The sequence below is a fragment of the Myotis daubentonii genome, chromosome 12, assembly GCF_963259705.1.
Source record: "Myotis daubentonii chromosome 12, mMyoDau2.1, whole genome shotgun sequence".
Lineage (NCBI taxonomy): Eukaryota > Metazoa > Chordata > Mammalia > Chiroptera > Vespertilionidae > Myotis > Myotis daubentonii.
The window spans coordinates 35,385,047-35,412,957 of record NC_081851.1 but is presented as its reverse complement, the minus strand read 5'-3'; the positions used below and the strand labels follow the sequence as shown (position 1 = coordinate 35,412,957).

The 27,911-nt window shown below is 47.2% G+C and overlaps 1 protein-coding gene across 1 annotated transcript; it reads left to right on the top strand.

The window, feature by feature from the left end:
- The first annotated feature begins 2,448 nt into the window (after window positions 1-2,448).
- ACTG2 (actin gamma 2, smooth muscle) lies at window positions 2,449-26,783 on the top strand. Its single transcript, XM_059659403.1, has 9 exons — window positions 2,449-2,577; window positions 13,026-13,187; window positions 13,583-13,711; window positions 18,757-18,867; window positions 19,127-19,211; window positions 21,046-21,207; window positions 22,018-22,209; window positions 23,943-24,124; window positions 26,567-26,783. The coding sequence occupies exons 2-9, from the start codon at window positions 13,062-13,064 to the stop codon at window positions 26,708-26,710; spliced, it is 1,131 nt and encodes a 376-aa protein (XP_059515386.1). The 5' UTR covers window positions 2,449-2,577; window positions 13,026-13,061; the 3' UTR covers window positions 26,711-26,783.
- The last annotated feature ends 1,128 nt before the right edge of the window (window positions 26,784-27,911 follow it).

The following is a 27,911-nucleotide window of genomic DNA, read 5'->3' as shown; positions in this document are numbered from 1 at the left end:
GACAGGCCCCCTGTCCCGCCCAAGGAGGGAGACTCGGGGGAGGGGGAACTCATGATCTGGGCCCTGGCTGTTAGCTGCCTCTGCCTGTCCGGACTGATGGCACTCTGTCCCTGCTGGACAGCTCCCACCTCAGCCACTGCTTGGATGCCCGCCTCAACCACTGGAGGACTTTCCCAAACACCTGCAAGGCTCAGGGCAGCTTCCCTGGAGGCCTGGAGTTTAGATTGAGCTCAGCACACAGGGCAGTGGCTGAAAGATGAGATCAGTGGTTAGAGTGTCGTCGGCCGCACACTGACGGGTCTCAGGTTTGATTCAGGTCAAGGGCACGGAACTGGGTTGCAGGTTTGATTCCCTGTGTGTGGGAGGAAACCAATCGATGATGTTTTTCTCTCCCCCCCACCCCCTTCCATTCTCTAAAACCAATGGAAGAAATATCCTCGGGTGAGGATTCACAAAACAAAAGGGTGATGAAGAACACGTCATGATAGCTACAGTGTCCCTTTTCTAAGGGGACCAGCGCAAGCCCTCAGGTAAAGCCTTCCCTAATCCTCTCCCTGGGTTCTCTCAGCAGTGGGCACACCGTGTCCACACCTCCGCCCTGCTCAGTCCTCAGTTACCGGGGAAGACAGACCGGCACCAAGCCAATGCTCCAGGACTCCCAACCAGCCAGAACTCCCAGCCGTGTCCCCAAAGTGGGTGCAGCTGTGCCTGGTCTGGTGCAAGCCCAGGACAGCTAAAAGCTGGAGGGAAATGCCATCCGTGCCCGGAGAAGAAACCCCGTGTCCTACCCACCTGCTGCCCTCACACAAGCTCCTAAGCCCTGACTGAGGCCCCTGGGGTCCCAGCACCTTCAGCAGGTGCCCAATGCCTGCTGCTTCCAGGAAGGGTAGACGTCCTGACCCCCTGGGTGGGGGAGGTTTGTAAAACACAGATAACTGACTGTACTCCCAGGATTTCTGAGAATCTGTATTTCTTTTTTATTATTATTAATATGTTTTTATTGATTTCAGAGAGGGAGAGAGATAGAAACATCAATGATGAGAATCATTGATCGGCTGCCTCCTGCATGCCTCCTGCTGGGGATCAAGCCCGAAACCCAGGCATGTGCCCCTGACTGGAATCGAACCCGGGACCCTTCAGTCCCCAGGCTGACACTCCATCCACTGAGCCAAACCAGCCAGGGCCTGAGGATCTGTATTTCTAACAGGGTCCCAAGTCATGCTGATGCTGCCGTCCAGTGTGCCTGGTGACCAGACTTTGGGAACCACTGGGTTTGAAGATGGGGCAGGGGCAGGAAGGCCGGTCAGGGAGCTATGGCGGCTCCAGGCCAGACAGGACCAGAGCTTAAAGCAGGACAAGGCCAGCAGGATGGACCGGAGGGGCCAGAGGAGGACACAGGCTGAGAGGCATTTCGGAGGAGGGCCACCAGGAGAGTGCCCAGGTGGTTGTGGAGCATGACGGGGAGCGAGGGGTCAGACTGACTCGGGGGTTTCTAGCTAAAAGGCCGAGGGGAAGGACTCGGGGGTGGGGCACCCAGGAGGCACACCGGCACTGATGGGAGGGCAGGGCTCCATTTTGGAGCATCCTCTGCGTGGGGATGTCCAATGGGCGATTGGTCATTTTAGTCTGGGTGGGGCCTGAGGTACTGGGACTGTGGGAATGTGGAGGTGAAGGTAATTCCCACAGAGCTGGCAGCTGGTGGAGTGCAAAATGCAACAGCTACCTGGGGAGAGTACATGAATTACAGACAAACAAACAAACAAACAGAAGCAAGAACCACAGGACGGGGGGAAAATTCTACAAGCTGTGAGTCTTGTTAGTTGTGCCTTAGCCCTAAGACAGCTCCCTTGGTCTGTAACTCCCAATATTCAGGGACTGGTAGGGGGTCCAGTGAGGAAAGGTGGAGGGCAGGGGACAGTGAAGGTCTGGGGGCAGCTGAAGGTGTCCTGGGGCCCAGGTGCCTTAGCCCTGGGCTGGGAGCTTGTGTGAGGGCAGCCGGTGAGCAGGACCCAGGGGATTTCTCCTCCAGGCACGGACGGCATTTCCCTTCGGCTTTGAGCTGCCCTGGGCTTGCACCAGGCCAGGCACAATTGCACCCACTTTGAGGACACTGCATGGGTGTCCCAGGCCGACCCAGAATGGCAGGCAGCAGGGCCCGAGGAGGAGGCCTGGAGGGAGGAGGCCCACTGCCATTCTTGGTATGGTTCTCCCTCCAGGAGCTGAGCTGCATCTGGCCTCACTCGGGGCAGCTTATAAGGCCTGGTGTGAGTTCTGTTTATGTGAGTACAGCATAAAAGGAACAAATCCACCAGCACCAGGGATGTTGCCACTCAAGTCCTTTTGCATACATTTTTCAAATGATAATTCACTCTTACCCAACCCTCCGTCCCCACCTCCCCAAGGCCGATTTATTGAAAAAAGCGCCTTATATGGTAATATTGCCAACACACCGTCAGCTGGCCTTTTTAGGGACTCTGTTTAAAGAAGATCCGCCTCTGGGGTTTTATATTGCTCTGGTGTTTATGCCAAAGACACACCAGCCCTCAGCCATTGGAAGACGGACGTCTCCTACTTTCGGTGAGTACTGTACAGCGTCGCAGGCTCTGCCTCCTGCAGCTGCCTGGCCCCCTGGGTGCAGGCGGCGCCTCCAGATTGGCCTGGCGTCCATGACGCTGGCCCCGGTCACACGCGTCAAGGCCCTCGGTGGGCCTGCGAGCGCCCTGCTGCCTGCTTCTGGCCATGGGACGTCCCAGGGCAGGGCTGTTCCAGTCTGGATGGGTGCTCCCTGTCCTCGTAACGGGGTGATGGGTGGGATAGAACATCTGCGGTCTCTGCTCATCCTGCTGGCCAGGGCAGCGCAGGCCTACGCTCTCCTGTCCTTTGTCACAGCTCCGAATGGCTGGGAGACTGTCTTAGGCGAGCAGATGGTTTTCAGAAAACCTGCTTCTTCTCAGGGTGTTTAAATCAGAGCTAATGATGGCCGCTGTGTCTATGAGATGTCTGTGTTGGGAATAAGAATGTATTTACTTCAGTCCTCTGTGGGCCTCACTACCCTCTCTTGAGCTGGGTTGAGGTGAACAGAACATTTTATCCATCCCTGAAGGCTGTCGGGTCACTGGGAGAGGTGGAGAGTCAGGGGTGGGTAGGAACCAGTGTTCCATGGCATCGAGTAGTTTTAGGGCAGCGGTTCTCAACCTGTGGGTCGCCAACCTGGGGGTCGAACGACCCTTTCACAGGGGTCGCCTAAGACCCTCGGAAAACACATATATAATTACATACTGTTTTTGTGACTAATCACTAGCTTTAGTTATGTTCAATTTATAACAATGAAAATACATCCTGCATATCAGATATTTACATGACGATTCATAACAGTAGCAAAATTACAGTTATGAAGTAGCAACGAAAATAATTTTATGGTTGGGGGTCACCACAACACGAGGAACTGTATTAAAGGGTCGCGGCATTAGGAAGGTTGAGAACCACTATTTTAGGGGGTGGAAGCAACATAGGGGCCCTCTAATTCATTCTCTGATAAGGACGCTGAGAAATTGAGCAACTTGTCCCAAAGACACACCCAGCTGTGAAACCACCTGCCAATGCTGTTATCCACCACCACACGCACACGAAGATACACGTGTGCAAGTAATTAAGAGGAAAATGAGACCGAGGGGCTAGGGGCCGAGGGGTAAGGCTCTGGGGTAAGGAACCCAGGAGGCACGCCAGGACTGAAGGTAGGGCGGGGTTCAGTTTTGGAGCGTCCTCTGTGTGGGGAGGTCCAACGGGCAATCATTCATTTTACTCTGGTAATTTTCCACTTTGCGTTCAGAGTCTGCTAACATCTCTTTATGGCTGAGGCAGAAGGCGTAGTGGTGCAGGCCGTGGATGCGGACGGCGGGCTACCAAAGTTACTGAATGACCGCAACGTGCTGTCCAGTAAAATGGGAGCAATAGCAATACTACCTACTTGGCAGTGCTGTTGTGAGGATTAAATGAGATAATACATGTATAAAGTGCTCAGCTCAGTGCTATCAGGGCCTGACCCTGATTGCTCAAACTTTAAAAATCACCTGGAGGGCTTATTATACTACAGACTGCACTCCACCCCAGTTTCTGATTCAGGAGGCTCGGGCAGGGCCTGCTAATTTGCATTCCTAATAAGCTCCCAGGTGGCGTTGAGCTGTAGGTTTGGGCTGCACTTTGCATAGGGAGGCTCTCAGGGTTTGCGTTTATGATTTGAAAGGGTTATCGTATCCCCTGGGCTGAAAAGAGAGCTCCCCACCTCATAGCAGAGATGAATGGGCGCTGGAGAAACGAATGAGCAGGGAGAGTCTACATGCCAGGCCTGGGAAACCAAGGTGGACAGCCTGACCTCGAGGCACGATTTCTTTCCTCCTGCCCTTTGTTGACTCCATCAATATTTATTGAGCGCTCATTAAGTCCCAGGCACTCTCCTGGATCCTTAGAGACAGCGTAGGGACTTCTGCAATCACTGGGAGAGGCAGAAACACAGATGAGAATGTTGGAGTAAATAAATATATAAAAGGGCTCCAGGAGGAGCCCCTCACTTGGCCAGGAGTTATCAGGGAAGACTTCCTGGAGGAGGGATACCCGAGCTAGTTCCTGCAGTTGGGGTAGTCCGGGCAGAGAGGAAGCATGTTCTTTGGGATCTTTAAGTGGCTCAGCTCTACTGAATTTAGACTTCAAGGCAGAAAGCAGGGACAGCTAAGGTCAGAGGGGCGGGCAGGGCTGGAGGATCAGGGCTTTCTATATTACACTAAAGCAGCGGTTCTCAACCTGTGGTCGCGACCCCTTTGGCGGTCGAACGACCCTTTCACAGGAGTCACCTAAGACCATCCCGCATATCAGATATTTACATGACGATTTATAACAGTAGCAACATTACAGTTATGAAGTAGCAACGAAAATAATTTTATGGTTGGGTCACAACATGAGGAACTGTATTTAAAGGGCCAGAAGGAGGAGGAAAAGTAATAGTGAAGCTGGCCTCACAGTGCTTACAGTCTGTGGGCTAGTTTCAAACAAGGAAAAAATAAAATAAAATAAAGGGCCAGAAGGTTGAGAACCACTGCTCTAAAGGCTTGGGCAAAGGGGGACTGGAGAAGGGTGACAGCGAGAGATCTGCTCTTTGAAAGGGCTGCTCTGGCAGCTGTGAGGAGAGTGGACTGGAACAGGGCAAGAGTGCTACCGCCTTGTAAAGTGTCCGGGGTTGCTGGTGCAGGGTGGCATGGAGATAGAATCAAGACATCCTGGGGATTGGCTGGGAGGGAGGAGGGAGGAGTTGGGGTGTAGGGCATGGACTCCAGGGTGGGCGGTGCAATTCACTGAGGGACAACTGCAGTTTAGAGAGCAGTCCTGGAGGTAGAATTGAGGTGCCTGGGGGAGGGCATGGGGTGTTGATGCCCACTGGCAGTGGCTCTGTGCCTCTGGAGCCCTGGAGAGGGGTCCGGGCTGAGTTGGGAGAGTGAATGAGAGGCCCAGGTAAAAGCCTGCAGAGCAGGTCCAAACCACAGAATCTGAGGATCCGAAATACCGCTAACCAGGCGTCGTTTTAAACTGAATGAACGTATATCAACCACGTCCAGATACCCTGCACTGAATTAGAGGTGCTGCTAGGATTTTTCATGGAAGGAATGTTTTTCCCGGAGTGATTTCTCTCTGCCAGGCTCTTTGATCATAGGAATGTGCATGTGCGGGCAAATTATAACAGGCAGCTGCTTACATGTCTTTTAAAGCTCCTACCCCCAAATATTTCCCAAACTATTCTTTGAAGTCTCACCTTCTCGGAGACCTTCCTTTAAGGATTTAAACTTGCCGCAAATTTCTAAAATGTCTTTGGAAACTGGTGTGAATTCAACTTTTGATAACCATTGATTTGCGAAGTGGTCATTCAACTCCTTCCAATATTCCACAGACTTCATCCAGGGAGCCAGTGCTGCTGGAGAAGGGTAGGAGAGAGAAGAATGATGTTAGCAGCCATTTAAAAACAGGGATGAGCAAACTTTTCCTGTTGAGGGTGAGGTAGTAAATATTTTAGGCTTTGTGAGCCTAAAAGTCTTTTGTAGCAACTACTCAACTCTGCCCCTAAGGTAGCAATAGCAACCATAGACAGTAAGTGAGCAAACAATAAAACCTTATTTACAGACACTGAAATCTGAATTTCCTATAACAATTCTCTTTGGCTTTTTGGCAACCATTTTAAAATGTCAAAACTGCCCTACTGGCGGCTCAGTGGTTGAGCATTGGCCTATGAACCAGGAGGTCCTGGTTCGATTCCTGGTCAGGGCATTGCTTGATCCCCAGTAGGGCATGCAGGAGGCAGCCAATCAGTGATTTTCTCTCATCATCGATGTTTCTATCTCTCTCTTCCTCTCCCTTCCTTTCTGAAATCAATAAAATTATATTTTTAAAAAATGAAATAAAATGTCAAAACCATTCTTAGCCTGTGGGCCACATACAAACAGGCCTTAATTGGCTGATCCTGGTTTACAATTTAGACATCACTTTCATTCCCCTTATTTTCGTTGATCCATCACCTTGAGAGATAGATGTTAAGGTTGCCACTTCATAGCTGAGGAAACTGAAGGCCAGAGGAGACATGGGCCTGGGCCCTGGGGCGGGGTGCAGGAGGGAGGAGAAGGGCAAAGAAAGGAGCGGTGGAGGGAACTCAGGCCAAACCTTTGGAGTGGCCAGGAGGGGGATTACGCCTCTGTCTTCATGTTTGCTTGGGCTGGGGTGGGGGCGCAAGGAGATGAGTGAGTGAGCAAATTCTTTACATTCAAGTGTTTGGCTTTTGGAAAGGAGGGGAGAGCTGTGTTTCTAGGTTCGCGAAGTCCTCAATGAAGCCCAGATGTAGGACGTGCTGACGAAGCCAGAACACTTCCCTCAGCTTTCTGCGGGCGCAGAGCGGCTGTGACCCCAGGAAACCACAGTGCCTTTGGCTCCGGCTCCTCTGACATGCTCCCGTCTAGCCGCCAGTTACCAGAAGGCAGCTGGGAGGGTGCAGAATTTCTCCCGGCAGAGACTTTCCAGGAGAGTCGGGCTCCGTGGAAAACCCTTCTCCCCAGGGCAGCGTGCCCCCCGCCGCCCCCCAGCCCCCCAACCCCCCGGGAGGCGCCACTCCAGGCCAGCAGCCCTGAACCCGCCCTCACCTCCCCTGCTTTTCTTTTGGGCCTGCCTTCAAGAAAGCAGATTTAAACCCACCCCAAGGGCTGCAGAAGGCCAGCGTTGCTGACAGCTGGAAGTTGCTCTGTGGCTTGTCTCCGCTGCTGGGAAACAAAGCTCAATGCTCTCTTTCTGTGTGTGGGCAACTCAGGGGGAGACAAAAAGGTTCCCTGAAAAGCCAGACAGGCTTGAGCTATAAATTGAGAGAGAGAGAGAGCGAGAGAGAGAGAGAGAGAGAGAGAGAGAGGCTGAGGGGACCCTCCAGGACAGTCAGGGAGGTGTGGCTTTGCTGGAACACAGAGACACAGCTGCTTGCTGGACAGCTGTGAAGAGAAAGCCGTCCCCGCCTGGTCCTAAATCAGGTCCCCGTGACCAAACTGTCATGACACTGGACCGTGGGGACCTGAAGACACCAGGGGCAGTGCAGACCAGGTCTGGGAGGGGGCCTCTCAGGTGGGGGCTGTCATCCAACATTTGTCATCAAACATTAATTGAGCACCTACTATGTGCTGAACACAAGGCATGTGCAGGGTCTCTAACCATAAATGCAGACATAATCCTGGCCTAGGAGGGGCCCAGAGCCTCAGCGACAAGAACACAGACCCTTTTGTTTTAGGGCTTTTGCTGCCAACAGTGCTAGAGAGACAAGAGGCAGAAGCGAAAGCACCAAACATGGAGAAGTTATGAGCGTTTCATTAAGGTGGTGAGGAAGGGGCAAGCCCAGGCTTTGGAAGCTGCCTGGGGTGGATGCCAGCCATGCCTCTCCCGGGCTAGGAGGCACCAGGCGGCTTCCTTTCCCTTCTCAGAGACTTCGTTTCCAAATCTGCAAAATCGACATAAAAATACCTTCCCTCGGGGCTTCTGTGAGGATTCAATAGATAATAGATTTGAAGGGCCCCATTAAAAAAATTATTTTTAAAAAATGCATTTACCGAAACTGGAAACAGGGACCATACTGCCATGCTTCACCTGACAAAGCCGCTGGGCCTTTTCCGTGCATCGGCTATCCTGCTCTCGCCACTCCAGGGGTTCTGGCAATTAGCTTACAAACCAATTTACTTACTATTCAATAACTTCTTTCAACATTAAAGTTGTTTCTCATTTTGGTTATTTGAACCAAAGCTGTGACGAGCTGGCTCTTGGCCAAATCTTTCCACTGACCCCTGAGTGTGTCCCAGGGGTAAATCAAAGACACATGCATTTTTATATCAAGAGGTATAAACAGTAGTTCACATGGAAAGTATTACAGTAATTAATGAATAATAATGCAAGAATAGCCCTGACTGGTTTGGCTCAGCGGATAGAGCGTCAGCCTGCGGACCAAAGGGTCCCAGGTTCGATTCCAGTCAAGGGCATGTACCTTGGTTGCGGGCACATCCCCAGTGGGAGGTGTGCAGGAGGCAGCTGATCGATGCTTCTCTCTCATCGATGTTTCTAACTCTCTATCCCTCTCCCTTCCTCTCTGTAAAAAAAACAACAATAAAATATATATTTTAAAAAATAATGCAAGAATACACTGTCTCACATACTCACAACTCTAAACCTACTTTTGTCCTCCCTGGACATTATACACAAAAGATATATATTCATTTTAAGGCTTTTAAATAGTAGTTTTCAAATCACCGTCCAAAAAGTAGTGCAGTTTGACACGTCAGCAGTGAATGTAAGCGCACTTCCCCACACTTTGTCCAATAAGGGTGACCCCAGCGCCGGCCACAGCACCCCAGCCAGAGGTGGGTCAGCTCCTATCCCGGCCACAGCGCACTGCTGGCCGTCGCGAGACCCCGGGCCCCGCTCACAGATGCTGAGCGAGAGCTTCCACAGTTTGGCTACTTAGACCCACAGGCAGAACCCCATGTTTATCCTATTAACTTGGATCTGATTGGGGTCAGCGTGTCTTCTCTGCCTTCTGAGACCTGCTTTGGGGTTGGTTCTTCCGTCCAGCATATTTAAAACCACTTCCCCCCAGCCTGTTTTATCTGGAAGTTTGATCAGCATGTGCTCTATATTTTTATCCAACTCATTTATTAAAATGGCACGTGGGAAAAAGGACAAGAGTAGACCTGAGGCTCAGGTGGGTGGAGCATCATCCTGTATACGGAAAGGTTGCGGGTTCGATTTCCGGTCAGGGCACATACCTAGGTTGTGGGTTTAATTCCTGGTTGGGGCCCATTCAGGAGGCAACTGATTAATATTCTCTCACACCAATGTTCCTTTCTTTCTTTCTCTCTCTCTCTCTCTCTCTCTCTCTCTCTCTCTCTCTCTCTCTCTCCTTTCCCCTTTCAGGTGAGGATTAAAGAAAAAAAGAAAAGAATAGAGCCTGAGGCCAATCACTGTCTCCAAGTTGAGCTGATCCATCAGTGAACACTTTTCAGTAGCTACAGGCAACTACACATATGCCCCTGGATTTATTGTTCAGCCCACTTGGCTTTAAGAACAGGGATCTCACAGGAGACCTTGTCAGATGCCAAGATCAAGTTAATTAAGCTCAATGTCTCCGACCTTCTCCTGCACCGAAGTCCTGGGGGGAAAAGAGAGGGCTGTCACACTGACATTTGCTCTTGGTAAATGATGACAAATATAAGAAATCACAGCTTCCTTAAAAATGCTCTCTTGCCCTCGCCAGTGTTCTCAATGGTTAGAGCGTCGGCCAGTGCACGAAAGCATTTCCGATTCAATTCCTGGTCAAGGGCATGTACCTGGGTTGCAGGGTCGATCCCTGGCTCTCGTCTTGGCACGTGTGGGAGGCAACCAACCGATGGGTCTCTCTCACATCAATGTTTCTTTTTCTCCCCCTCCCTCCCTACTTCCCTCCCACTCTCTCTAAAAATCAATGGGAAAATTTCCTTGGGTGAGGATTAACAACAACAACAATAATGCTTTCTGGGACAGTGCCTCTGGAAACCTGACCCACGTATCAAGAGTATCTAAGGTTTTAGAGCTCTGCCTTCTTTTCCTTTTGATCATGGAACATTTATTTGCCCATCTCCAGCCTAACATCCCTTCACTTCTCCATTCTTCCAACATGGCAGGAGGCTGTCAGGTCTTCTCTGCAGCCCAGAACGGCTCGGCTCCAGAGACAGCACTGCTCTGAGCAGCGAGGTGCTAACCTCCACTTCACCTCAGACCTCAAGTTCCTCTTACCCATGTTTGTCCTACTTTGTGGTTCTGAAAACCTTTCTCCTTGACAGTCGTTGGCTCATTCGCTCATTCATTTGGATAACAAACATTTAGGAGCCCACTCTGGGGCCGCCTTATGTCGGACACACTGAAGAATCACGGGGAATAAGGCAGACCTGGCTGCTGCCTTCACCGAGCTCGCGCGAGCCAGGATATGCAGAGTTGATCATTGCTCGGGCGCGTTCTAGGTGCTGTGGGGCAAAGAGGGGCCACTAACCAAGACCAGTGGCCAGAGAGGCCTCCTGAAAATGCCGTGTCAACACAGAGGCCTGACAGGTGACAGGGGTGGGGAGAAGGCCCTTCCAGACCCTAAAGATTCAGAAGAAAGAGGAAGTGACACAGCTCGGAGAAGGGAAAGAAACTCCACATGGTCCAAGTGAGGAGGAGGCTGAGAGGGGGCAGGAGGGAAGATGAGCCTGGAGATGCAGGCAGGGGCCAGACCCCGATGGGCCCTGTGGGACAAGTTGGGGAGCTGGGACTTGATCTCCTTGGCCATGGGAGGTCACGAGGATCAATGCGACAGAAGCAGAGCTGGACTCAGCAAGTCGCAGGGGCCGCTCTCCTAGTGTGCTCCGTGCTTCAAACATAACGGGAAGGGGCTTCCTTTCAGCCTGAACATTCTGTTAACAAGCTTCTGCTCAGTCTCCACTTGGCCTTTCTGACCTCACGTTCACAGGCCTGTGGCTCTGTCTCCTCTTTGCTTTGGTCATCGACTACTCTGTCCCTCTTCAGCATAAGGCCATCGACGGGCCAGGATCAAGGCTCCCATAGCACCCATCTTCTTCCCCTCCTGTGGTCCCACATCCTGAATGCAGCGCAGTTGGGGCTTCTTCCACCGCCACCGCCTCTTTCCACGCCTCGAGCCTCTTTTCTCTGGACTCCTGAAAGCTGGCCTCCTAACCCCTCTCGAGGGCCTTCCCACTTCCAGCCACGCTGTCCCACCCAGGGCTTCCCAGGCTCGAGGGCCATGGTTCATTGCCTCCTGAGTGTCTGTTGCTTCTCTTTCATCACGGAGTGCCAAGAATGGACCAGATGTTGTCTTTCAACCTCCCCCGATAAAAGAAAACCTGCCACAGATGTTGGAAAAATGAATCCCCTCCTCAATTTGCAGCCGTCCCAATCTAGGTTTCGGCATGGGAGGAGGACTTCTCTGTTTTCTCCGTCCGAAACAGCAGGGGGCAGTGATTCTCATCAAGAACCTCTTGCTTTCCTCTCCTCTCAGGCTGTCCCTCCCCCTCAGGTGCTTCTTTCTACCCTGAGGATTGTGCGTTTCCCCTGTACCTCCTGCATCTTTCTCCCTTAACGATATGTTATGTTGATTTTAATTATAAGCTACCCATGAGTACAGTCTCCTTGTAAAAATGTAAAACATTACAGCTGGCACCTCTCCCAGCCCCTTCCCACCTCCAGAGGCAATCACTATGATCAGTCTTAGACTTTTTTTCCCCCCCCGAACTTTTTGCTGTGTTTATATCCACAAATAGAAAATTATGGAAAATGCACCATATTGTTTTTATGGTTTGTTTTAAAAAATAACTTGCACAAATGGTTTCATGCTATTCAGTCTATTCTGCAACTTGCTTTGTTCACTCAGTGGAATGGTTAGAAATCCAGACACATGGGCCCATGGAGACTGGCCCGGATCTTCTTTTAATCTCAGGACAGGATCCCATACCCTGGACTTTTGGGGTAGTTCCAAGTCGTGTGCCTCTCCAGTTAATGACGCCAGCTTTTCCACACCTTTGCCAACATCTATTATAAAACTTTGAATCTTCACACTCTGCTGCCTCTTACTGCATTTGCGCTTCCCTGGTAACGAGTGAGCCTGTGCATCTTTTCATGCAGTTGTTGGGTGTTTGCATCACCTTTTCTGTCAATTATCCTTTCATCATCTTTGTTTTTCTTTTGAGCGGTTTACATCTTTCTTACTGATTTGTGTTATATATATATATATATATATATATATATATATATATATCCACTGTTATATGTGCTGCACATTTTTTCAACTCCTTTCCTAACCTTTAAGTCTTTTAAGATTCTCTCCAATGGATTATAGCTTTGTAGCCATTTGGGGTTTTTAAGAGGCAGGTAGGTGAGTTTGCTAGAATTGCCATAACAAACTATCACTGACTGGGTGGCTTACACCACAGAAATTCATTTTTTCACAGTTCTCAAGGTTTGAAGTCCGAGATCGAGGTGTTGGCGGGATTGGTTTCTTTTGAGGCCTCTCTTCTTGGCTTGGAGATGGCTGCCCTCTCGGGCCTCTTCACAGTCTCCCCTCTGCATGTCTCTGTCCCAATGCCCTCTTCTTATAAACACACCCATCCTATTGGGTCAGTTATATTGGACACCATCATATTGGATTCATGACCCCATTTTACCTTACTTACCTCTTTAAAGGCCCTATCCCCAAACACACTCACACCCTGCCTAGAGGTTAGGACTTTAACATATGAACTTGGGATACACAACTCAGCCCATGTCAGCAGGGGAGAGGGAAGGGGCCCGATTGCCAGGGACTGGGAGGCCAGGTCCACACGGTGCCTCCTGGAACTGGGCCCTGGCTGCCGGTGGGCTCAGGCCCCAAAGTCAAGAAGACCATCTCCAAATGTTTTTGACCCTCAGTTGACTAGTTCTCTTCTCCCTCAACCCCAAAGGTGCTCCAGCCCCCGGTTCACTTGACCACACTCACCATGTGTGAAGAGGAGACCACTGCCCTTGTGTGTGACAATGGCTCCGGCCTGTGCAAGGCTGGCTTCGCAGGAGACGACGCCCCCCGAGCCGTTTTCCCTTCCATCGTGGGCCGCCCTCGCCACCAGGTGTGTGCTCGTCTGGACACAAGGCTTTGAGGCATTAGGAGGAAGCACTGCATTGTGGGGACTATGCTGAGGTGTGTGTGTGTGTGTGTGTGTGTGTGTGTGTGTGTGTGTGTGAAGTAAGGTAAGGAGAGGAAGTGTGTGGAGGAACTCTGCTCTCTCTCAGAAAATGACATCGTCTTAGGAGAAAAAAGAGAGACGAGCTCACAAGAAACCCTCCGCCTTCTCTCCTTGTCTCCCTCATTCACTGGTGTCTGCTCACCCTTACTGCCTACTGTTCTGTTTCCTGGGGAAGAAGGACATTTTCCTACCTTCATCTTTCTTCAGAAACCTCTGATGACTGAGTCCCTCCGAGGGAGCCCTCAGGCAGCTCACATCCGTCCTCTTTTGTGTTGCAGGGTGTAATGGTGGGAATGGGCCAGAAAGACAGCTACGTGGGGGATGAGGCTCAGAGCAAGCGAGGGATCCTGACTCTCAAGTACCCCATCGAGCACGGCATCATCACCAACTGGGACGACATGGAGAAGGTACTGGTGAACTCCCCCTTTAGCGTGCTCATCTTAATGATAAGACATCACCGTGACCCTCGGATCTCACAGTCCTCTGTGCCCTGTCAGCTCTCCCTCTAAAATGCTTCTCACAGCCGCCCTTCCTTCCTGTCCTTCCCCATGGCCACACCCAACCAGGGATGCTGACATCTCCCACAGAATTATTGCCATGGCTTCCTGACTGGTTCCTTTGACTGGGTGTCTCACTCACCCAATTAACTCTCTACACGGCTGCACAGCTTCTCTTTCTAAAAGCAGGTCAGATCCTGGCATTCGCCTCCTCAGGAATCTTAGGAGCTCCTCACTCACCAAGAGAAGGTCCCCAACTTCCTGTCTGTCATCTGAGGACCTGCCTGGTCCTGCCGAATTCCCAGCTCCATCCCTCACACAGCCTTCACTCTGCACCAGCGCTGCCTCCTTCCTTCCAATGCTGATGCTGCCTCCTTCTAACATTCCCTGCCGTCACCTCAGATAGGCGCACTGCTGCTATGTTATGATGATGGTTCTCTAATGAAAGTCTTAGGTAAGATTCTCTCGGGGGCTTTAGAAGCCCTTTTTGTGTGTAAGAAGGTGCGGGGAAGGAGGACTTTTTAAAATGTAGTCTGTGATCACAAAATCATGTGTGCAAAATGCTAATAGAACCTTTTTAATATTCCTTTGATAAATTCTGCTGACAGTTGTCTCAGAGTTCTTGTTTTGCACTGACTGCCTTTTGAAGTGTAATAGAGGGCTTATTGAGCAGGCTGCCACTGGGAATAAAGAATGTTGATTTGAAATCTGTAATTCACTGTACATTTCTCCAGATCCTAGATTCAGTCACTCTGGGTGTGAGATAAATAGATAAAATACAATAGCTTTTGCTTCACACAGTGGAACCATTAAGAACACAGCCAGGGACAGGGAGATCCGGGAGCAAATCCGTCCCTTAAGGCTCAGTTTCCTCATTTGTGGAGATAAAAATACTTTCTTCCTTAGACTGCTTGGGAGATTGAATTAGGGGAATACTTAGTATAATCCCAAGGTAGGAAACATACTTAATGCTCAATAAATGGCACATACTATTTGTATATACCTAACAATATATAAATCAAAAACATAACAGACAAAAACATTTTACTTGTAATAGTAACAATATGAACTCTTTTTTGTTGTTGTTAATTATCACCAGAGGATGTTTTTCCCCCATTGCTTTCTCAGAGAGAGTGGGAGGGAGGAGGAGTGAGAGAGAGAAAAAAAAACATCAATGTGAGAGAGACACATCGATTGGCTGATTCCCACACAAGCCCTGACTGGCGAACAGGGAGTGAACCCACAAGCCAGGTACATGCCCTTGATCGGGAATCAAACCCACTACCATTTGGTGCAGGGCGGGGCGGGGCGTGGGAGCAGAGACAATGCTCTAATCACTTAGCCACACTGTCCAGGGCAACAATATGAACTCTTTAAATAAACTACTAAAAATATAGCATGTGTCTTAGAAGAAAAACGGGCCTAGCCTGTGTGGCTCAGTTGCTTGGGCATTGTCCTGTGCACCAAAAGGTTGCTGGTTTGATTCCTGGTCAGCGCGCATGCCCGGGTTGCAGGCTCAGTCCCCAGTAGGGGGTGTGCAGGAGGCAGCCAATGGATGTTTCTCTCTCTCTCAAATCAATAAAAACATATTTTTAAAAACAGAAGAAGGTAAAGCTGTCAAATCTTCTAAAATTAATTTATGGGCTCATTGCCATTCCAATAAAAATCTCACAATTTTTAAATTGTATACATTTAAGGTATACAATTTGACAATGTGATATACATTGTATAACAGTCATCACATTCAAGTCAATTAACATACCTGTCACCTCACATAGGTGTTTTTTTCTCGTAGTGAGAGCACTTGGACTTACTTTCTTGGCAACTTTTAAGTGTAGTCTGTTACCTATAGTCCACATGTTGTACACTAAGCCTCTAGAATTTACTTAGCCTACATAACTGAGACTTCGCTCCCCTTGACCAACATCTCCCCATCACCCCCACACCCCCCAACCTCCTAGTAACCACTATTCTACTCTCTGCTTCTATCAGTTTGACTAAAAAGAAAGCACACTTTTTAATTATGCAAGATAATCATAAAGTATGTTTGAAGAAAGAAATAAGGCAAAATTTGTAAGAACAAAATTAATAATAAAAAAACTGTTAGAGGAGACTTGCCATATCCAAATATTGAAATATAATATAGAGTTCTAAAAATTAACACAATTTGGTACCAGCACAAAGGTAAAGAGAAAATGTATGATCAATGAAACTTGCAATACCAGAAAAGGATTTACTCAGTAAATTATTCTGGGACAACTGATTACTTATTTGAGAGGTGAGGTATTTTTGATTATTGCCCTTACTTCATTCTATTTCACCAAACACATATTGATTGAATATAAAAGTTAAATATAAAAACTCAAATGATAAAAAAAAATACAATAAAATAAGTGTGAGTATCAAATTTCTGGTGTAAGAAGTCATAGAAAAAAAGAATGACAAATCTGGTTTCTTAAAACTCATACTTCTAGCATGCCAAAAATAAAGCCAAATTTAAAAGGTAAGCAACTAATTGCAAAAAACATTCACAAGTGCAATATAAACAGGTAGTGCCAATTGATGATTATAGACACCAAGTCCACCAGGCAGATAAACAAGGGATGTGTTCAGATACTTTCCCAAATGAAAATTATAAAAAGTTGCAAATCTGAAAAAGTTTAAACTCATTTGAAACAAATAAAAAATTTCAAAGTGAAACTAGATATTATTTTTATCTATCAAATTATTTCCTATTTTAAGAGGGAGAGCACTGGATGCAGGATAGGGTAAGATGGGCACTTTCTTATTCTGTAATTCAGCCTCTTTGTTGGTAGTAAAAATAAAAACAGTCTTCCAATTGCCATACTCTTTAGGCCACTAATGCCACAGTTAGAATTCTTTTCTTTGGAAAACAACCTGAATAGAAAAAAGAAAATGTAATATGCACAAACATAACTATCACAGGATTATTTATAGATAAAAATGCAAGATACCATATGAATAGTAATATGATTAAATATATGATGGCATATGATGCAATATTGTTTAAGCATTAAAAAATAAGTGTTCAATGTATTAAAAATAAATATTTACTATGAAAAAGAAAATTATTTATCTTGTATTAACTGAAAAGTGGCAAGAAACAAAACTGAATTTGAAAGTATTATAATAATAATAGTAAATAAAACAAAGTCTATGAAATAAGTAAATGGTGATAGTGATAAATTTGAAAATTAATAAGAGTGAAAAGTTAGGAAGAAGAAAAAAGTCAATTTCTTGTTAAAATATGGGAGATTTTTATTCCTCTTAAATTTTTTTTCTAATTTTAACATTATTGGTATCTTTTGTTTTTAAAGTACATTATAAAAACTCCAAAAAAAAATGAAATAAAATGAAGTGCAGATGTTTGCATTACAGGATGTTTTGCAAAGTCAATTTTTTTTTAATAATGTACTTTAAAGACTGTGCCTTGTGGGTCTGAGATATGCCTAGGAACCTGCACCTGTCACAGCTATCCCAGATGATGCTGCTAGAAGGGATCTGGGGACCACATTAGAAGAAATGCTGACATCACCTCATTCAGACTGATCGCCACCTGCTCTGTGTCACTGTGAGACTTGGGCCTCTGCTTGTGCCGTTCCCTCTGCCTTGGGTGCCCTTCTCCGCCCCTGCAGACTTCCTTTGCCTTCAGGGCCCACCTAAACCCTCCAACTGAACTGCCTCTGCCTCGTCCTCCACTTAAAATGTGGGTGTCTTTGTCTTTTGTCTTTTTTTGCCTGTCTTTCTCCTCTCTTGAAACTAAAATCTAGGGGCCATGTCTGGTTCATATCTGCACTCCTTACCTTGAGCATCGTCCTGGCGCAAAGCCAGTGGCTCGTCAATATGTGGGCACAGTGGAATCCAATGACCCTGTGCCCCATCTCTGAGAAAATCCAGGCCTTAGGCCCCTGGCTCTCTTTGCCAAATGCCTCTGAAAGTAAACATGAAATCTCTCTGAAATGAAGAAATAAAACACTCCTGTTTTGTGGGCCTGGATCACGGAAGAGGGACCTAGACACAGAGAGAAAGAGCTTTCTTTGGAACCGGGGTTCTCCACTGAGCGACTTGCCTCCCAGGGGGCCTTTGGCGATGTCGGGAGACATGTTTGCCTGTTTCAAGATAAAGAGAAGCTCCTGGCATCTGGTGGGCGGATGCCAGGGCTGCTGCTAAACATCCTGTAACGCACAGGTCAGCCCCTGCAACAAGGAGTGTCCAACCTAAGGTAAAGTGCCGAGGTTGGGAAACCCTGCTCTAAAGCGCCGGCGGAATATACAAGGAAGGTTCAAGCATGTCTGTCAGCTTCCCAGCAGGAGACAGCATACTCCCAGTTGGGGCTTGAGAGTTAATTTAAGGAAGCGCTGCTTACAGAGATGTGCACAGAAAGGGAACCAGCAAGGGATGTTGAGGCACCCAAGTACTAGCAACAGAGGGAAGCTCTTCCTCCCCTATTGCTGGGGGTGAGGGGGGTAGGAGGCACATAGGGAGGGCAATGCCAGTAAAACTTCGTGAGAGCTGGAGCCCTGAAAGAGGGGCCACTCAACAGGAGCTGTGCTCATGAAAGGCCACACTGTACCCGGGAGAAACACACTCCTTCCCTCTCCAACCTCTTGCTGGTATCTTCTACAAGCCAAACATAGGCAGAAGCCAGAAAGCAAGGAACACAGAGATGCAGTGGGCCTGGCCCCCCAAGGCACAAAGCAGGGGAGAGAAATGCATTCAGACGGACATAATTGACATGCTAAGTATATTGGCCCCAGATCTGAGTCCTGTTGAGAAGCAATATAACCTCTAAATTTCCATCAGAACTTCCCAGGGCTGACCGTTCTCTCCAGATCCAAGAACACTGAGCCATACTCCCTCAGCACAGCATGTCAGTTGGAGTTTTCCAGCCCACTGGGGGTCTGCTGGACTCATCTGACTTTTGTCCCAAACAGATCTGGCACCACTCCTTCTACAATGAGCTGCGGGTAGCACCTGAAGAGCACCCCACCCTGCTCACAGAGGCACCCCTAAATCCCAAGGCCAACAGGGAGAAGATGACCCAGGTAAGAGGCCAGCCAGACCTGAGCACTGGCACAAGAATGGAACGTGGATGCTACACATGATCCTTTCTCCCATCCACACATCAGGGCAACAGAATTCTTTGAGACCCTGCCCTGTGCATAGTCCGTGCCAGGCCCTAAAGGTGTGAGTAGGGTAAATAGGCATATTTCCTGCCCTTAAAAAAGATTCCAAACCATTCTTTGGGCCCAGAGGTGCTGTGATTTCTGCCAGACAGTCTTTAATTCTGCATTGTCCTTTCAGATCATGTTTGAAACCTTCAACGTCCCTGCCATGTACGTCGCCATTCAAGCTGTGCTCTCCCTCTATGCCTCTGGCCGCACAACAGGTGAGTCGCCCTGATTGTAATGGCGCCCTTTCTGACATTAGAGCAGCGGTTCTCAACCTGTGGGTCGTGACCCCTTTGGCGGTGGAACGACCCTTTCACAGGGGTCGCCTAAGACCATCCTGCGTATCAGATATTTACATGATGATTCATAACAGTAGCAACATTACAGTTATGAAGTAGCAACGAAAATAATTTTATGGTTGGGTCACATGAGGAACTGTATTTAAAGGGCCAGGAGGCTGAGAACCACTGCTTTAGAGGGAGGAAGGGATAGAGGTTCCTGCTCAGAAGAACCAAAGCGACAGCCAAAATCCAGGGGAAAGCTTGCCCTGGGCTAACAGACGGGAAGCCCATGTGACGGGGAGTGGGCCCCGTATAGATGGAAAGGGTTCAATGAACAGCCATGACCGGTACACCCAGCAAGGGCCGTTCCCTCACAGCAGTCAGTCTGGGAGCGTATACACACTTTCCAACAATACTGGGATGTTTCTGCTCATGAAGCAGGAATAGTAAAAACTGAGATGGCGGAGATGCAAGTATCCTTGGTGTAGAAAGGTGCTCAGGGAAACAGAGGGGGCTTAAAAATAAAAGTTTTTAATAGGGACTTGACAGCTTGAATATCATTCACACGTTCACTCATGTATTCTTTTCTGTGGTCTTTTGTTTGGTTGGGTTGGGTTTTTTTCCTTACTAATATTCATTCATGTATTCATGGATATGTTCACTCATTCATTCATGCATCATCAGATATTTTCCAATCCTGCCTACCATGTGCAAACATTGCACCACTGACAAACAAGGCAGATCCTGCTGCTGTGGAGCTAACAGTCTAGCGGGGAAGAGACGGAGTAAGCCATGATTTCACTACAGGTGATAAGGACAGTAATAGGGAAATACGGGTATATACAGTTTGGTACCCTGTGCTTTGCACTTGGTTTTGTTGTAGGCATCATGTCTAATGGCTACCTGGAAGCCATTGTATGATGACTCCATTATTTATTTACTTATTTTACCATTTGTCTATTGCTGGGCCTTTACATTGTCTCTAATTTTTCTTGTTTAATATACGCTGTGATGAACATCTTGTATAAGAGTAAGCTACTGGTTCCTGGGTATTTATTTTACTTCTGGCCCTTACTAAACCATCTTATTTGCTCTAATCATTTTTCAGTTGATTCTCTTCTAAGTATACAACCACATCATCTTCAAATAATGACAATTTTGTTTCTTTTTTATAATAATACCTCTTATTTCCATTTTGTGTCTTATTACATTGGCTAAAGCTCCCAGGACAATAGTAAATAATAATAAAATAACGCTATTATAAGGTTGCCCCATCAATTATGATGTGGCTGTAGGATCAAGTGAGATTACTTATGCTGAGAAAGCTTATTTCCCTTCATGGTTTGCTAAAAAATTTTATTAGTAGAGAATTTTATTTTTTTCAAATGGTTTTTATAGTTCCTATGAGATCTAAGATGCTAATTGCTTGTGCATATGTGTTAGTTTGATGCCTGAAAGATGTACAAATTACCCAGTCTCAATTAAAGAGTGTGCAGTCTAGATGCAAATGGACAAGTGTGCATTGTCATAAAAATGTTTCAAGGAATACAAGAAGAGGAGACATTCTACTTGCTTTTCATAGGCTATAGTCTCATTTGGGAGAATAAATTGATGTGCACACAAAAATATGATTGATTGTTCTTATGGTGGGTGAATTTTCTCAGCTACTAGAGAAAAACATGGTCGTTGAAAATCATGGGTAAATGGTCCCAGAAAGAGACAGATGAAAGACAAGAAAAGTTTTAACAGGTCCTATCCCCTCTGTCTATAGGCATCGTCCTGGATTCAGGGGATGGCGTCACCCACAATGTCCCCATCTATGAGGGCTACGCACTGCCTCACGCCATCATGCGCCTTGACCTGGCGGGCCGCGACCTCACGGACTACCTCATGAAGATCCTCACAGAGAGGGGCTATTCCTTTGTGACCACAGGTACCCAGCCCCTTTCCTGAGTCTGAGCTCAGCTCAAAACCAAATCTGATCTAGGACCAGAAGTTCCCAGGCCTGGTGAGAAGTCTCTGGCTGTGTGTCCTCAAACTATCTTGGGGTAGATAGGGAGGCTCTACGTAGCCAGAGGCTGGGCCTCTGAACAAGACCGGATAGATAGTTAAGGCAACCTTATTCAAGAGAAAGGTTCCCAATCCGTACACCCTGGGGAGGGGAACAACGCTTAGACCTACTTATCCTAAGCAGCACTCCCTGAGACCTCCTTAAGTGCCCTTTCACAGCACCCCTTCTTCCCAGGGACCTGCTACCTCTGTCCATGTCCACACCAGGATCAGAGCTCGTTTTCAGTAATGCTGAATGATAGTAAGATCATGTCATTAACTAGGGGCATTTATAGTTCATCTGGAACAATTAAGGTCTGAATATCTCAGGGGAAGATATCATGCCTCAGGGGCCACCCTGGGAAAGAGAGTATTTAGGTAGAGGCCTTCCTAGATTCTGTAAGATCACAATGTATAAGCCTACATCTAGACCAGAAGTGTGTCCTGCAAGGCCCTCAGGAAGGCCTGCAGCGCTGTCAGGGCAGAGCGAAGACAGCAAGGTGAAAAGCCCATGCAACATTTTGTCTTGGGAATCAAGACTTTGAACTCCAACTTTAGGAAGAGGAATTAAAAAAAAATTAACTTTCATCCTAAGACTGAATCCAAAGCAGAAGTATGAAGGTGTTCATAGAGATCAAAATGGGACAACCCAACTAACAGCTGAGTACCTACTCCCTGTCATTTCTGCTTCCAGCTGAGCGAGAAATCGTGAGAGACATCAAGGAGAAGCTGTGCTATGTGGCCCTAGATTTTGAGAACGAGATGGCCACGGCCGCCTCCTCCTCCTCCCTGGAGAAGAGCTACGAGCTGCCTGATGGGCAGGTCATCACCATTGGCAATGAGCGCTTCCGCTGCCCCGAGACCCTCTTCCAGCCTTCCTTCATTGGTGAGGTTCTGCCCACAGTCCCTGCCAATCAGGAGGGCAGGGTGGAGGGGTGGGCGCGGGATGGAAAGAGAAACACCAGGAGTCACGCACTCTTTGTTTATTGTTTATACATAGCCCATATTTTTCCAGGAAGTGCCCAAAATACATAAACAATACAGCTAGGTAAAATCTAATTTTAAATAAAAGGAAATCAAGATAAAGGCAAAGCAGGAGAGGGAATATAATATGAAACTAAGAATGAGGTTAATAAACAACACTTCTTGGACCGCTCAGCATTTAGGTCATGAGGTTGAAATTTATAGTAGTAAACAGGATGGGCTTGGGGCAGACCTGGTTTTAACCTTGGACATGTTACCATCTTCAAACTTCAGTAACCTTATCTGTAAAGTGGAAATAATGATAGTACCTACTAAGTAGGGTTGTAACAAGGATTAAATAACAGAATAACACAAGGACAACTCTTTGCTGAGGAGTGTATAAGAAGAGGTGGGCCTGTAAGCAAATGTTGATATACAGTGTAGTGGTAGATAGCAAACTGGACAGAGTGCTATAGGCCTAAGAAACCAGGGAAGACTTCTTAGAGGAGGTGAGTATTTGGACCGAACCTTGAAGAAAGAGTATCATTTCATGGTATCCAGGGATGGAAGGAGTGCAGAATAGGGAATGACATACAATACTGATTGTGGTATGTGCAAAGGCATGGAGGTGTGAAAAGTCATGTTCTATTTGGGACACGATGGAAGAGTTCTGTGTGCATGTGCGTGTACATGTGCGCATGCGTGTATGCATGCCTGTTGTATGTTTTCACACAGGGGAGAATGGAGAGAATGGCTGGACCACACTAAAAATGTGGGGGTTAATCATATCAGCAATGGAGATCTCCTGAAAGTTTTTAGGCAGCAGTGTAGCAAGGTCAGGTTTGTATTTTAGGAAGATTCTTCTACCTACTATGTGAAATTATATCATAAGGACAAAAGACTAAAGGTGGGAGGCCAGGTAGGTAGGCGTGAGCTGGTTTGGCATGTGCCAGGCTAAGTTAGCTAAATGTCAACCTGTGGGCAATGGAGGGCTATCAAAGCTGATATGATGGGTATATGTACACAATGGAATATGAAAGAGAATAAAGTACTGACACAAGCTGTAACATGGATGCACTTGAAAACATGGTAAGTGAAACAAGCTAGACACAAAAGGTCATATAGTGTATGAGTCCATTTATATGATATGGGAAATCTATAGACACAGGGAGTAAATTAGTGGCTGCCTAGAACTGGGGAAGGGTAAAAGGGAAAATGGGGAGTATCTGTCTGCTAATGGGTATGGGGTTTCTTTTGGTGGGGGGGGGGACGGTGTTAAAAATGTTCTAAAATTACATTGTGGCAATAGATGCACAACTCTGTGTTTATACTAGAAACTACTAAACTGTACACTTTAAAAAGGGTAAATATAATGGCAAGTGAATTATATCTCAATAAAGCTGTGAAAAAAGATGATGCAATGAAAGCGTTCCTTTAGAAATATATCTCAGGCAACAATGTGGAAGATCCATCAAACAGAGGGAAACTAAAGGCAGGGTGATGACTAGTTAGAGGGTCTGATCTTAATACATTTGGGAGGTAAATAAGGACCTGAACTACCATTAATTGCAACCACAGAAGGGGGTCACTTGAGGAGCTGAAAGTGAGGGTGTTTACGTGTGATGGATGTTGACTAGAGACCGTGATCTCTACTAGGCATGGAGTCTGCCGGAATTCATGAAACAACCTACAATTCCATCATGAAGTGTGACATCGACATCCGCAAGGACTTATATGCCAACAATGTCCTCTCTGGGGGTACCACCATGTACCCCGGCATTGCTGACAGGATGCAGAAGGAGATTACAGCCCTGGCTCCCAGTACCATGAAGATCAAGGTGGGTCTTCACCCAATTCCTTCCATCCCGTTCTTTGTACAATGACCTGTCTACCTGGGAGATGCTCAGAGTCCAGTTGCCAGGCCTGTGGCTCAGTGGCCTCCTGGGTTCAGCATCATCCTGGTCTGGGACAAATTTCATCTCGGGAGATTATGTTCCTTGGGCACTGATGAGTTGGAGGCACTTTTCGCATGCGCTCTCAAACATAATCACATGATGTCGTATGAGAAGGGGGTGAAAGAATTTGGAATGAAGAGAATATTGAGCTGGTTGAGGAAGAAATCAAGGGGAGGGATATAAAAAAAATAAAAGAGGAGGGAAATAGAAGGGAAGAAACTTTAAAAAGGAGTTGGGTGTTACCCCAAAGGAGGGCGAAAGTTTTAAAAAGAAAGTTTGGCCATGGGGCAGGCTGCTGGTTCGAACTCACGGGGACATTCCTTGATTCCTGGATAGTCCGTTTGTCCCAACTTGGCCATGACCCTCCCCACACTGCTTCTTACCAGGACTTAGCACTTCTTTGGCCTCGGCAGGACGGGAGCCCACTTGTCTTTTCCCCACTCTGGCCACAAGCAGTCAATAACACAGTCCTTTTTTGAGGGCTTCTAGGTACTTTGATGCTAATGGGTTTAGAAGGAGTTGGGAATAGAATAGAGATAACAAATAGGTTGAAAGTTACCGAGTCTCACAATAAAGTTGGTCTCTGGGGAGTAGGCCTGATCTGAGGAAGTATACGCTCTATGTCAGTATTCTAAGAACCTTCTAAACAAAAGAAGGCTGCCCAGCCCTTCCTTCTGCCTAGCAGATGGTGTTCAGCACAGGGAAGCAAAGTAGGACACCAGAAAACAGGTGAGGACCTGTGGTCCCTTCTCAGCGGGAGCCACTGGAACAGCCACCTTACTGAGGCCTGCCACATGGGGCTTTTTACCAGGACCCTATGTCAGGACACCACACCCAGCCTCACCCCCAGATGCTAGTTCATCAGGTCTGAGGTAGTCCCACCACCTACAGTGATAAACGAGCACCAGTGATTTGATGCATGTCCCCATTTGTGAGCCCCTGCCCTGAGTTTAACAATATGTGCCAGCCTTCAAGGGGCCTAGGATCGAATTAGTGGACATAATCAATGAAAGGAAACTTAAATAAGGAAAGAGGAGGGGAAAGGGCACTCCAGGGAGGGGAAATAGGATGAGCAAAGGTGCTCAGGGGTGTGTGTGCACGTGTGAACATCCCAGACAAGCTGGACAGCAGGATTTGTATAGAGGAATTGGGGGAGATGAAGCAAGCCTCAAGGATATGGAAGAAGAGATGTGGGTGGGGGTGGGGCTGAGATTGAGGACTTCAAACCCAAGACAGCCCAGAGTTTTCTCATAACCAGAACTTCCCAGCAATAAAATTTGCTACCTTCTTAGTGGTTCTGCCAGTCCTTGAGGAATCTACTCAAGGAGTGATGGGGTGACTTTTGTCTGCCTGAATAAGATAACTTCTAAAGACCATTCTTATTCCACAATTCTATGATCTCTGTAATGTAAGAAATCTGTAGAGAGGTTTTAAGGAGACAAAAAAAAATCAATTTAGTTTTTAGTTTGTTCTAGCACTGAATTCTTAGACCCTTCAGATCCTGAGAAACTAGTTGAAGAATTGCAGTCCTTCTAAATCTACTTTGAGGTGGAGTTCAAAGTTGTTTGCCAGGACAACCAATTTCTAAAGGCTAAGCTCAGTGACAAGAATGAACAATGTATGAATTTAAGAACTTCTCACGTACAAGTGGCTGTTGACAGATGAAGTTTAAGGGTCTGAGTAGACAGGCTCATACTCAGAAATGGAGGAAGCTGCTCATGCATTCAATTCCAGGAAAGAACAGAACAGTACTGCCCCTGTAGATGTTGGTATTGGTCAGCTATTGCTGAGTAACAAGCAACTATGAAATCACAGGGCACATAACCATTAGCATTTATTGCTCATGCATCTGCAGGTCAGTTTGGAGTCAGCAGATCTAGGTCAGGCTTGGCTAGGCAGCTCTGTAGGTCCAGCCAGCTCAGGTCAGGTCCATATCTCTCACTCACTATGGGACTTGGGCTGAAGGGCCAGCAACTCCTTGGGGACTTTTTTTTTTTTCCACGAAGATGGCAGAGGCACAAGAGAGTATGCCTGTGCATGCCTGAAGAACATTTCAAGATCCATGTCTGCTAACATTTCACTGACCAAAGCAAATACAGAGCCGAGCACGAAGTCACCTGGTGGAAGAGTACAATCTTCCTATGGAGGGGTGGGAGTGAAGATTTGAACAATAATCCAATCAACCACAAGGTTTACCCTGTTTCTTTTTTGACCATGGAGGCAGTCCTTTTCTGGGGCAGCCTGGCAGTTTGATGAGATGGTTCGGGGACCACCTTCCTATTCCCTTGGGGACTGATCGTGCTTCATCACGTTTGCTCTTTGCAGATTATTGCTCCCCCGGAGCGGAAGTACTCCGTCTGGATAGGAGGCTCCATCCTGGCTTCTCTCTCCACCTTCCAGCAGATGTGGATCAGCAAGCCAGAGTATGATGAGGCGGGGCCCTCCATTGTCCACAGGAAATGCTTCTAAAGTCAGAACAGATTCTCTGGGGATCTCCTTGAGACTGCTGTTACAAATCAGAACCATTAAAACCTGCAAGCCTTATTTCTCTGTGTGGAGCTCTTTCCCTGCCCCCTCCAACCCCACACACAGTGCAAGGGTTTTTCACATTTTATTCTACTTCACACATAACCCTGTGAGATAGGTACTATTATTGCCTCCATATTACAGATGAAGAAACTGAGGTTCAGAGAAGTTCAGGACTTGTTGAAGATCATCAGAATCAAGATTAAAATCCAAATGTAGCTGACTCTAGTGTTAGTACTTCTACTACACCACTTTGATTCCTTTTCCTTGAACATGAGTAAGAATGAGGGCTGGATGACTTGTTGGGGGCGGGTAAGAAACAAGGGCTTTCAGAAATGTGAGTCCTTGTACCCAAGGGTGATGCACAGAGAACAAGAGCAGAGAAATACAGTCTTATAGGATGTGACATAATGTGATCAAAAACACAATGTTATTTGAATTGAAGAAAGTTTATAGTGGGCTTAAAATCTCTGTGAGATCTTTTGCCATTGAGGGTTAGGTTGTATTTTGCCCCAAACTACTAATCAACAAAGTAGTGCCCTCTCTCTCTCATTTGCTCCCCACTCCCTTGGTCAATTCTATTTAATTTCACAAGTATTTACTGAATTTTTGGTAAATAAATCTACAATTACTGGGTAAGGCCACATGAAGTTTATATACCCCACAAAGATGATTCCTACCCATCAGGGTTTCATTGCAGAAAGTGGGAGACAGACACAAACATATAAGATAATGATTTGATGTGAAACAGAAGCACCCACAAAGTACTATGAGAAAATAAGGGATAAGGATAATGGCTAACACAGACTGAGTGTTTACAATATGCTAGGCACTAGTTTAAGAGCTAGCTTTACATGGATTTCCTCATTTAACCCTCACCACAGCCCTATGAGGCAGGTACTAGTATGATTCCCATTTTATAACTAGTTTTACTAGTTAACTCTATCACCCAGCTAGTTAATGGCAGAATGAGAGCCTCAGTTCTGCCGAGTGTACCCTTCCCTCTCTCCACCTATCCCAGTCCCACGCCTGATGCTCCTGAGCAGATCTCACCTGGCCCGCGAGCTTCCCAGAAATACCTGTTTAGAGACAGTGGACCCCATTAGACGTGCAGGGACCTCAGTGTCAGACATGCCTCCTCCAC

What these genes read in the sequence shown, in the direction of transcription:
- ACTG2 (XM_059659403.1), top strand. Translation starts at nt 13,062, where the DNA reads ATGTGTGAAGAGGAGACCACTGCCCTTGTGTGTGACAATGGCTCCGGC. An exon ending in ACAGGGAGAAGATGACCCAG is followed by an intron (nt 18,868 to 19,126) that starts GTAAGAGGCCAG and finishes TTGTCCTTTCAG; the next exon opens with ATCATGTTTGAAACCTTCAA. An exon ending in TGCCTCTGGCCGCACAACAG is followed by an intron (nt 19,212 to 21,045) that starts GTGAGTCGCCCT and finishes CTCTGTCTATAG; the next exon opens with GCATCGTCCTGGATTCAGGG.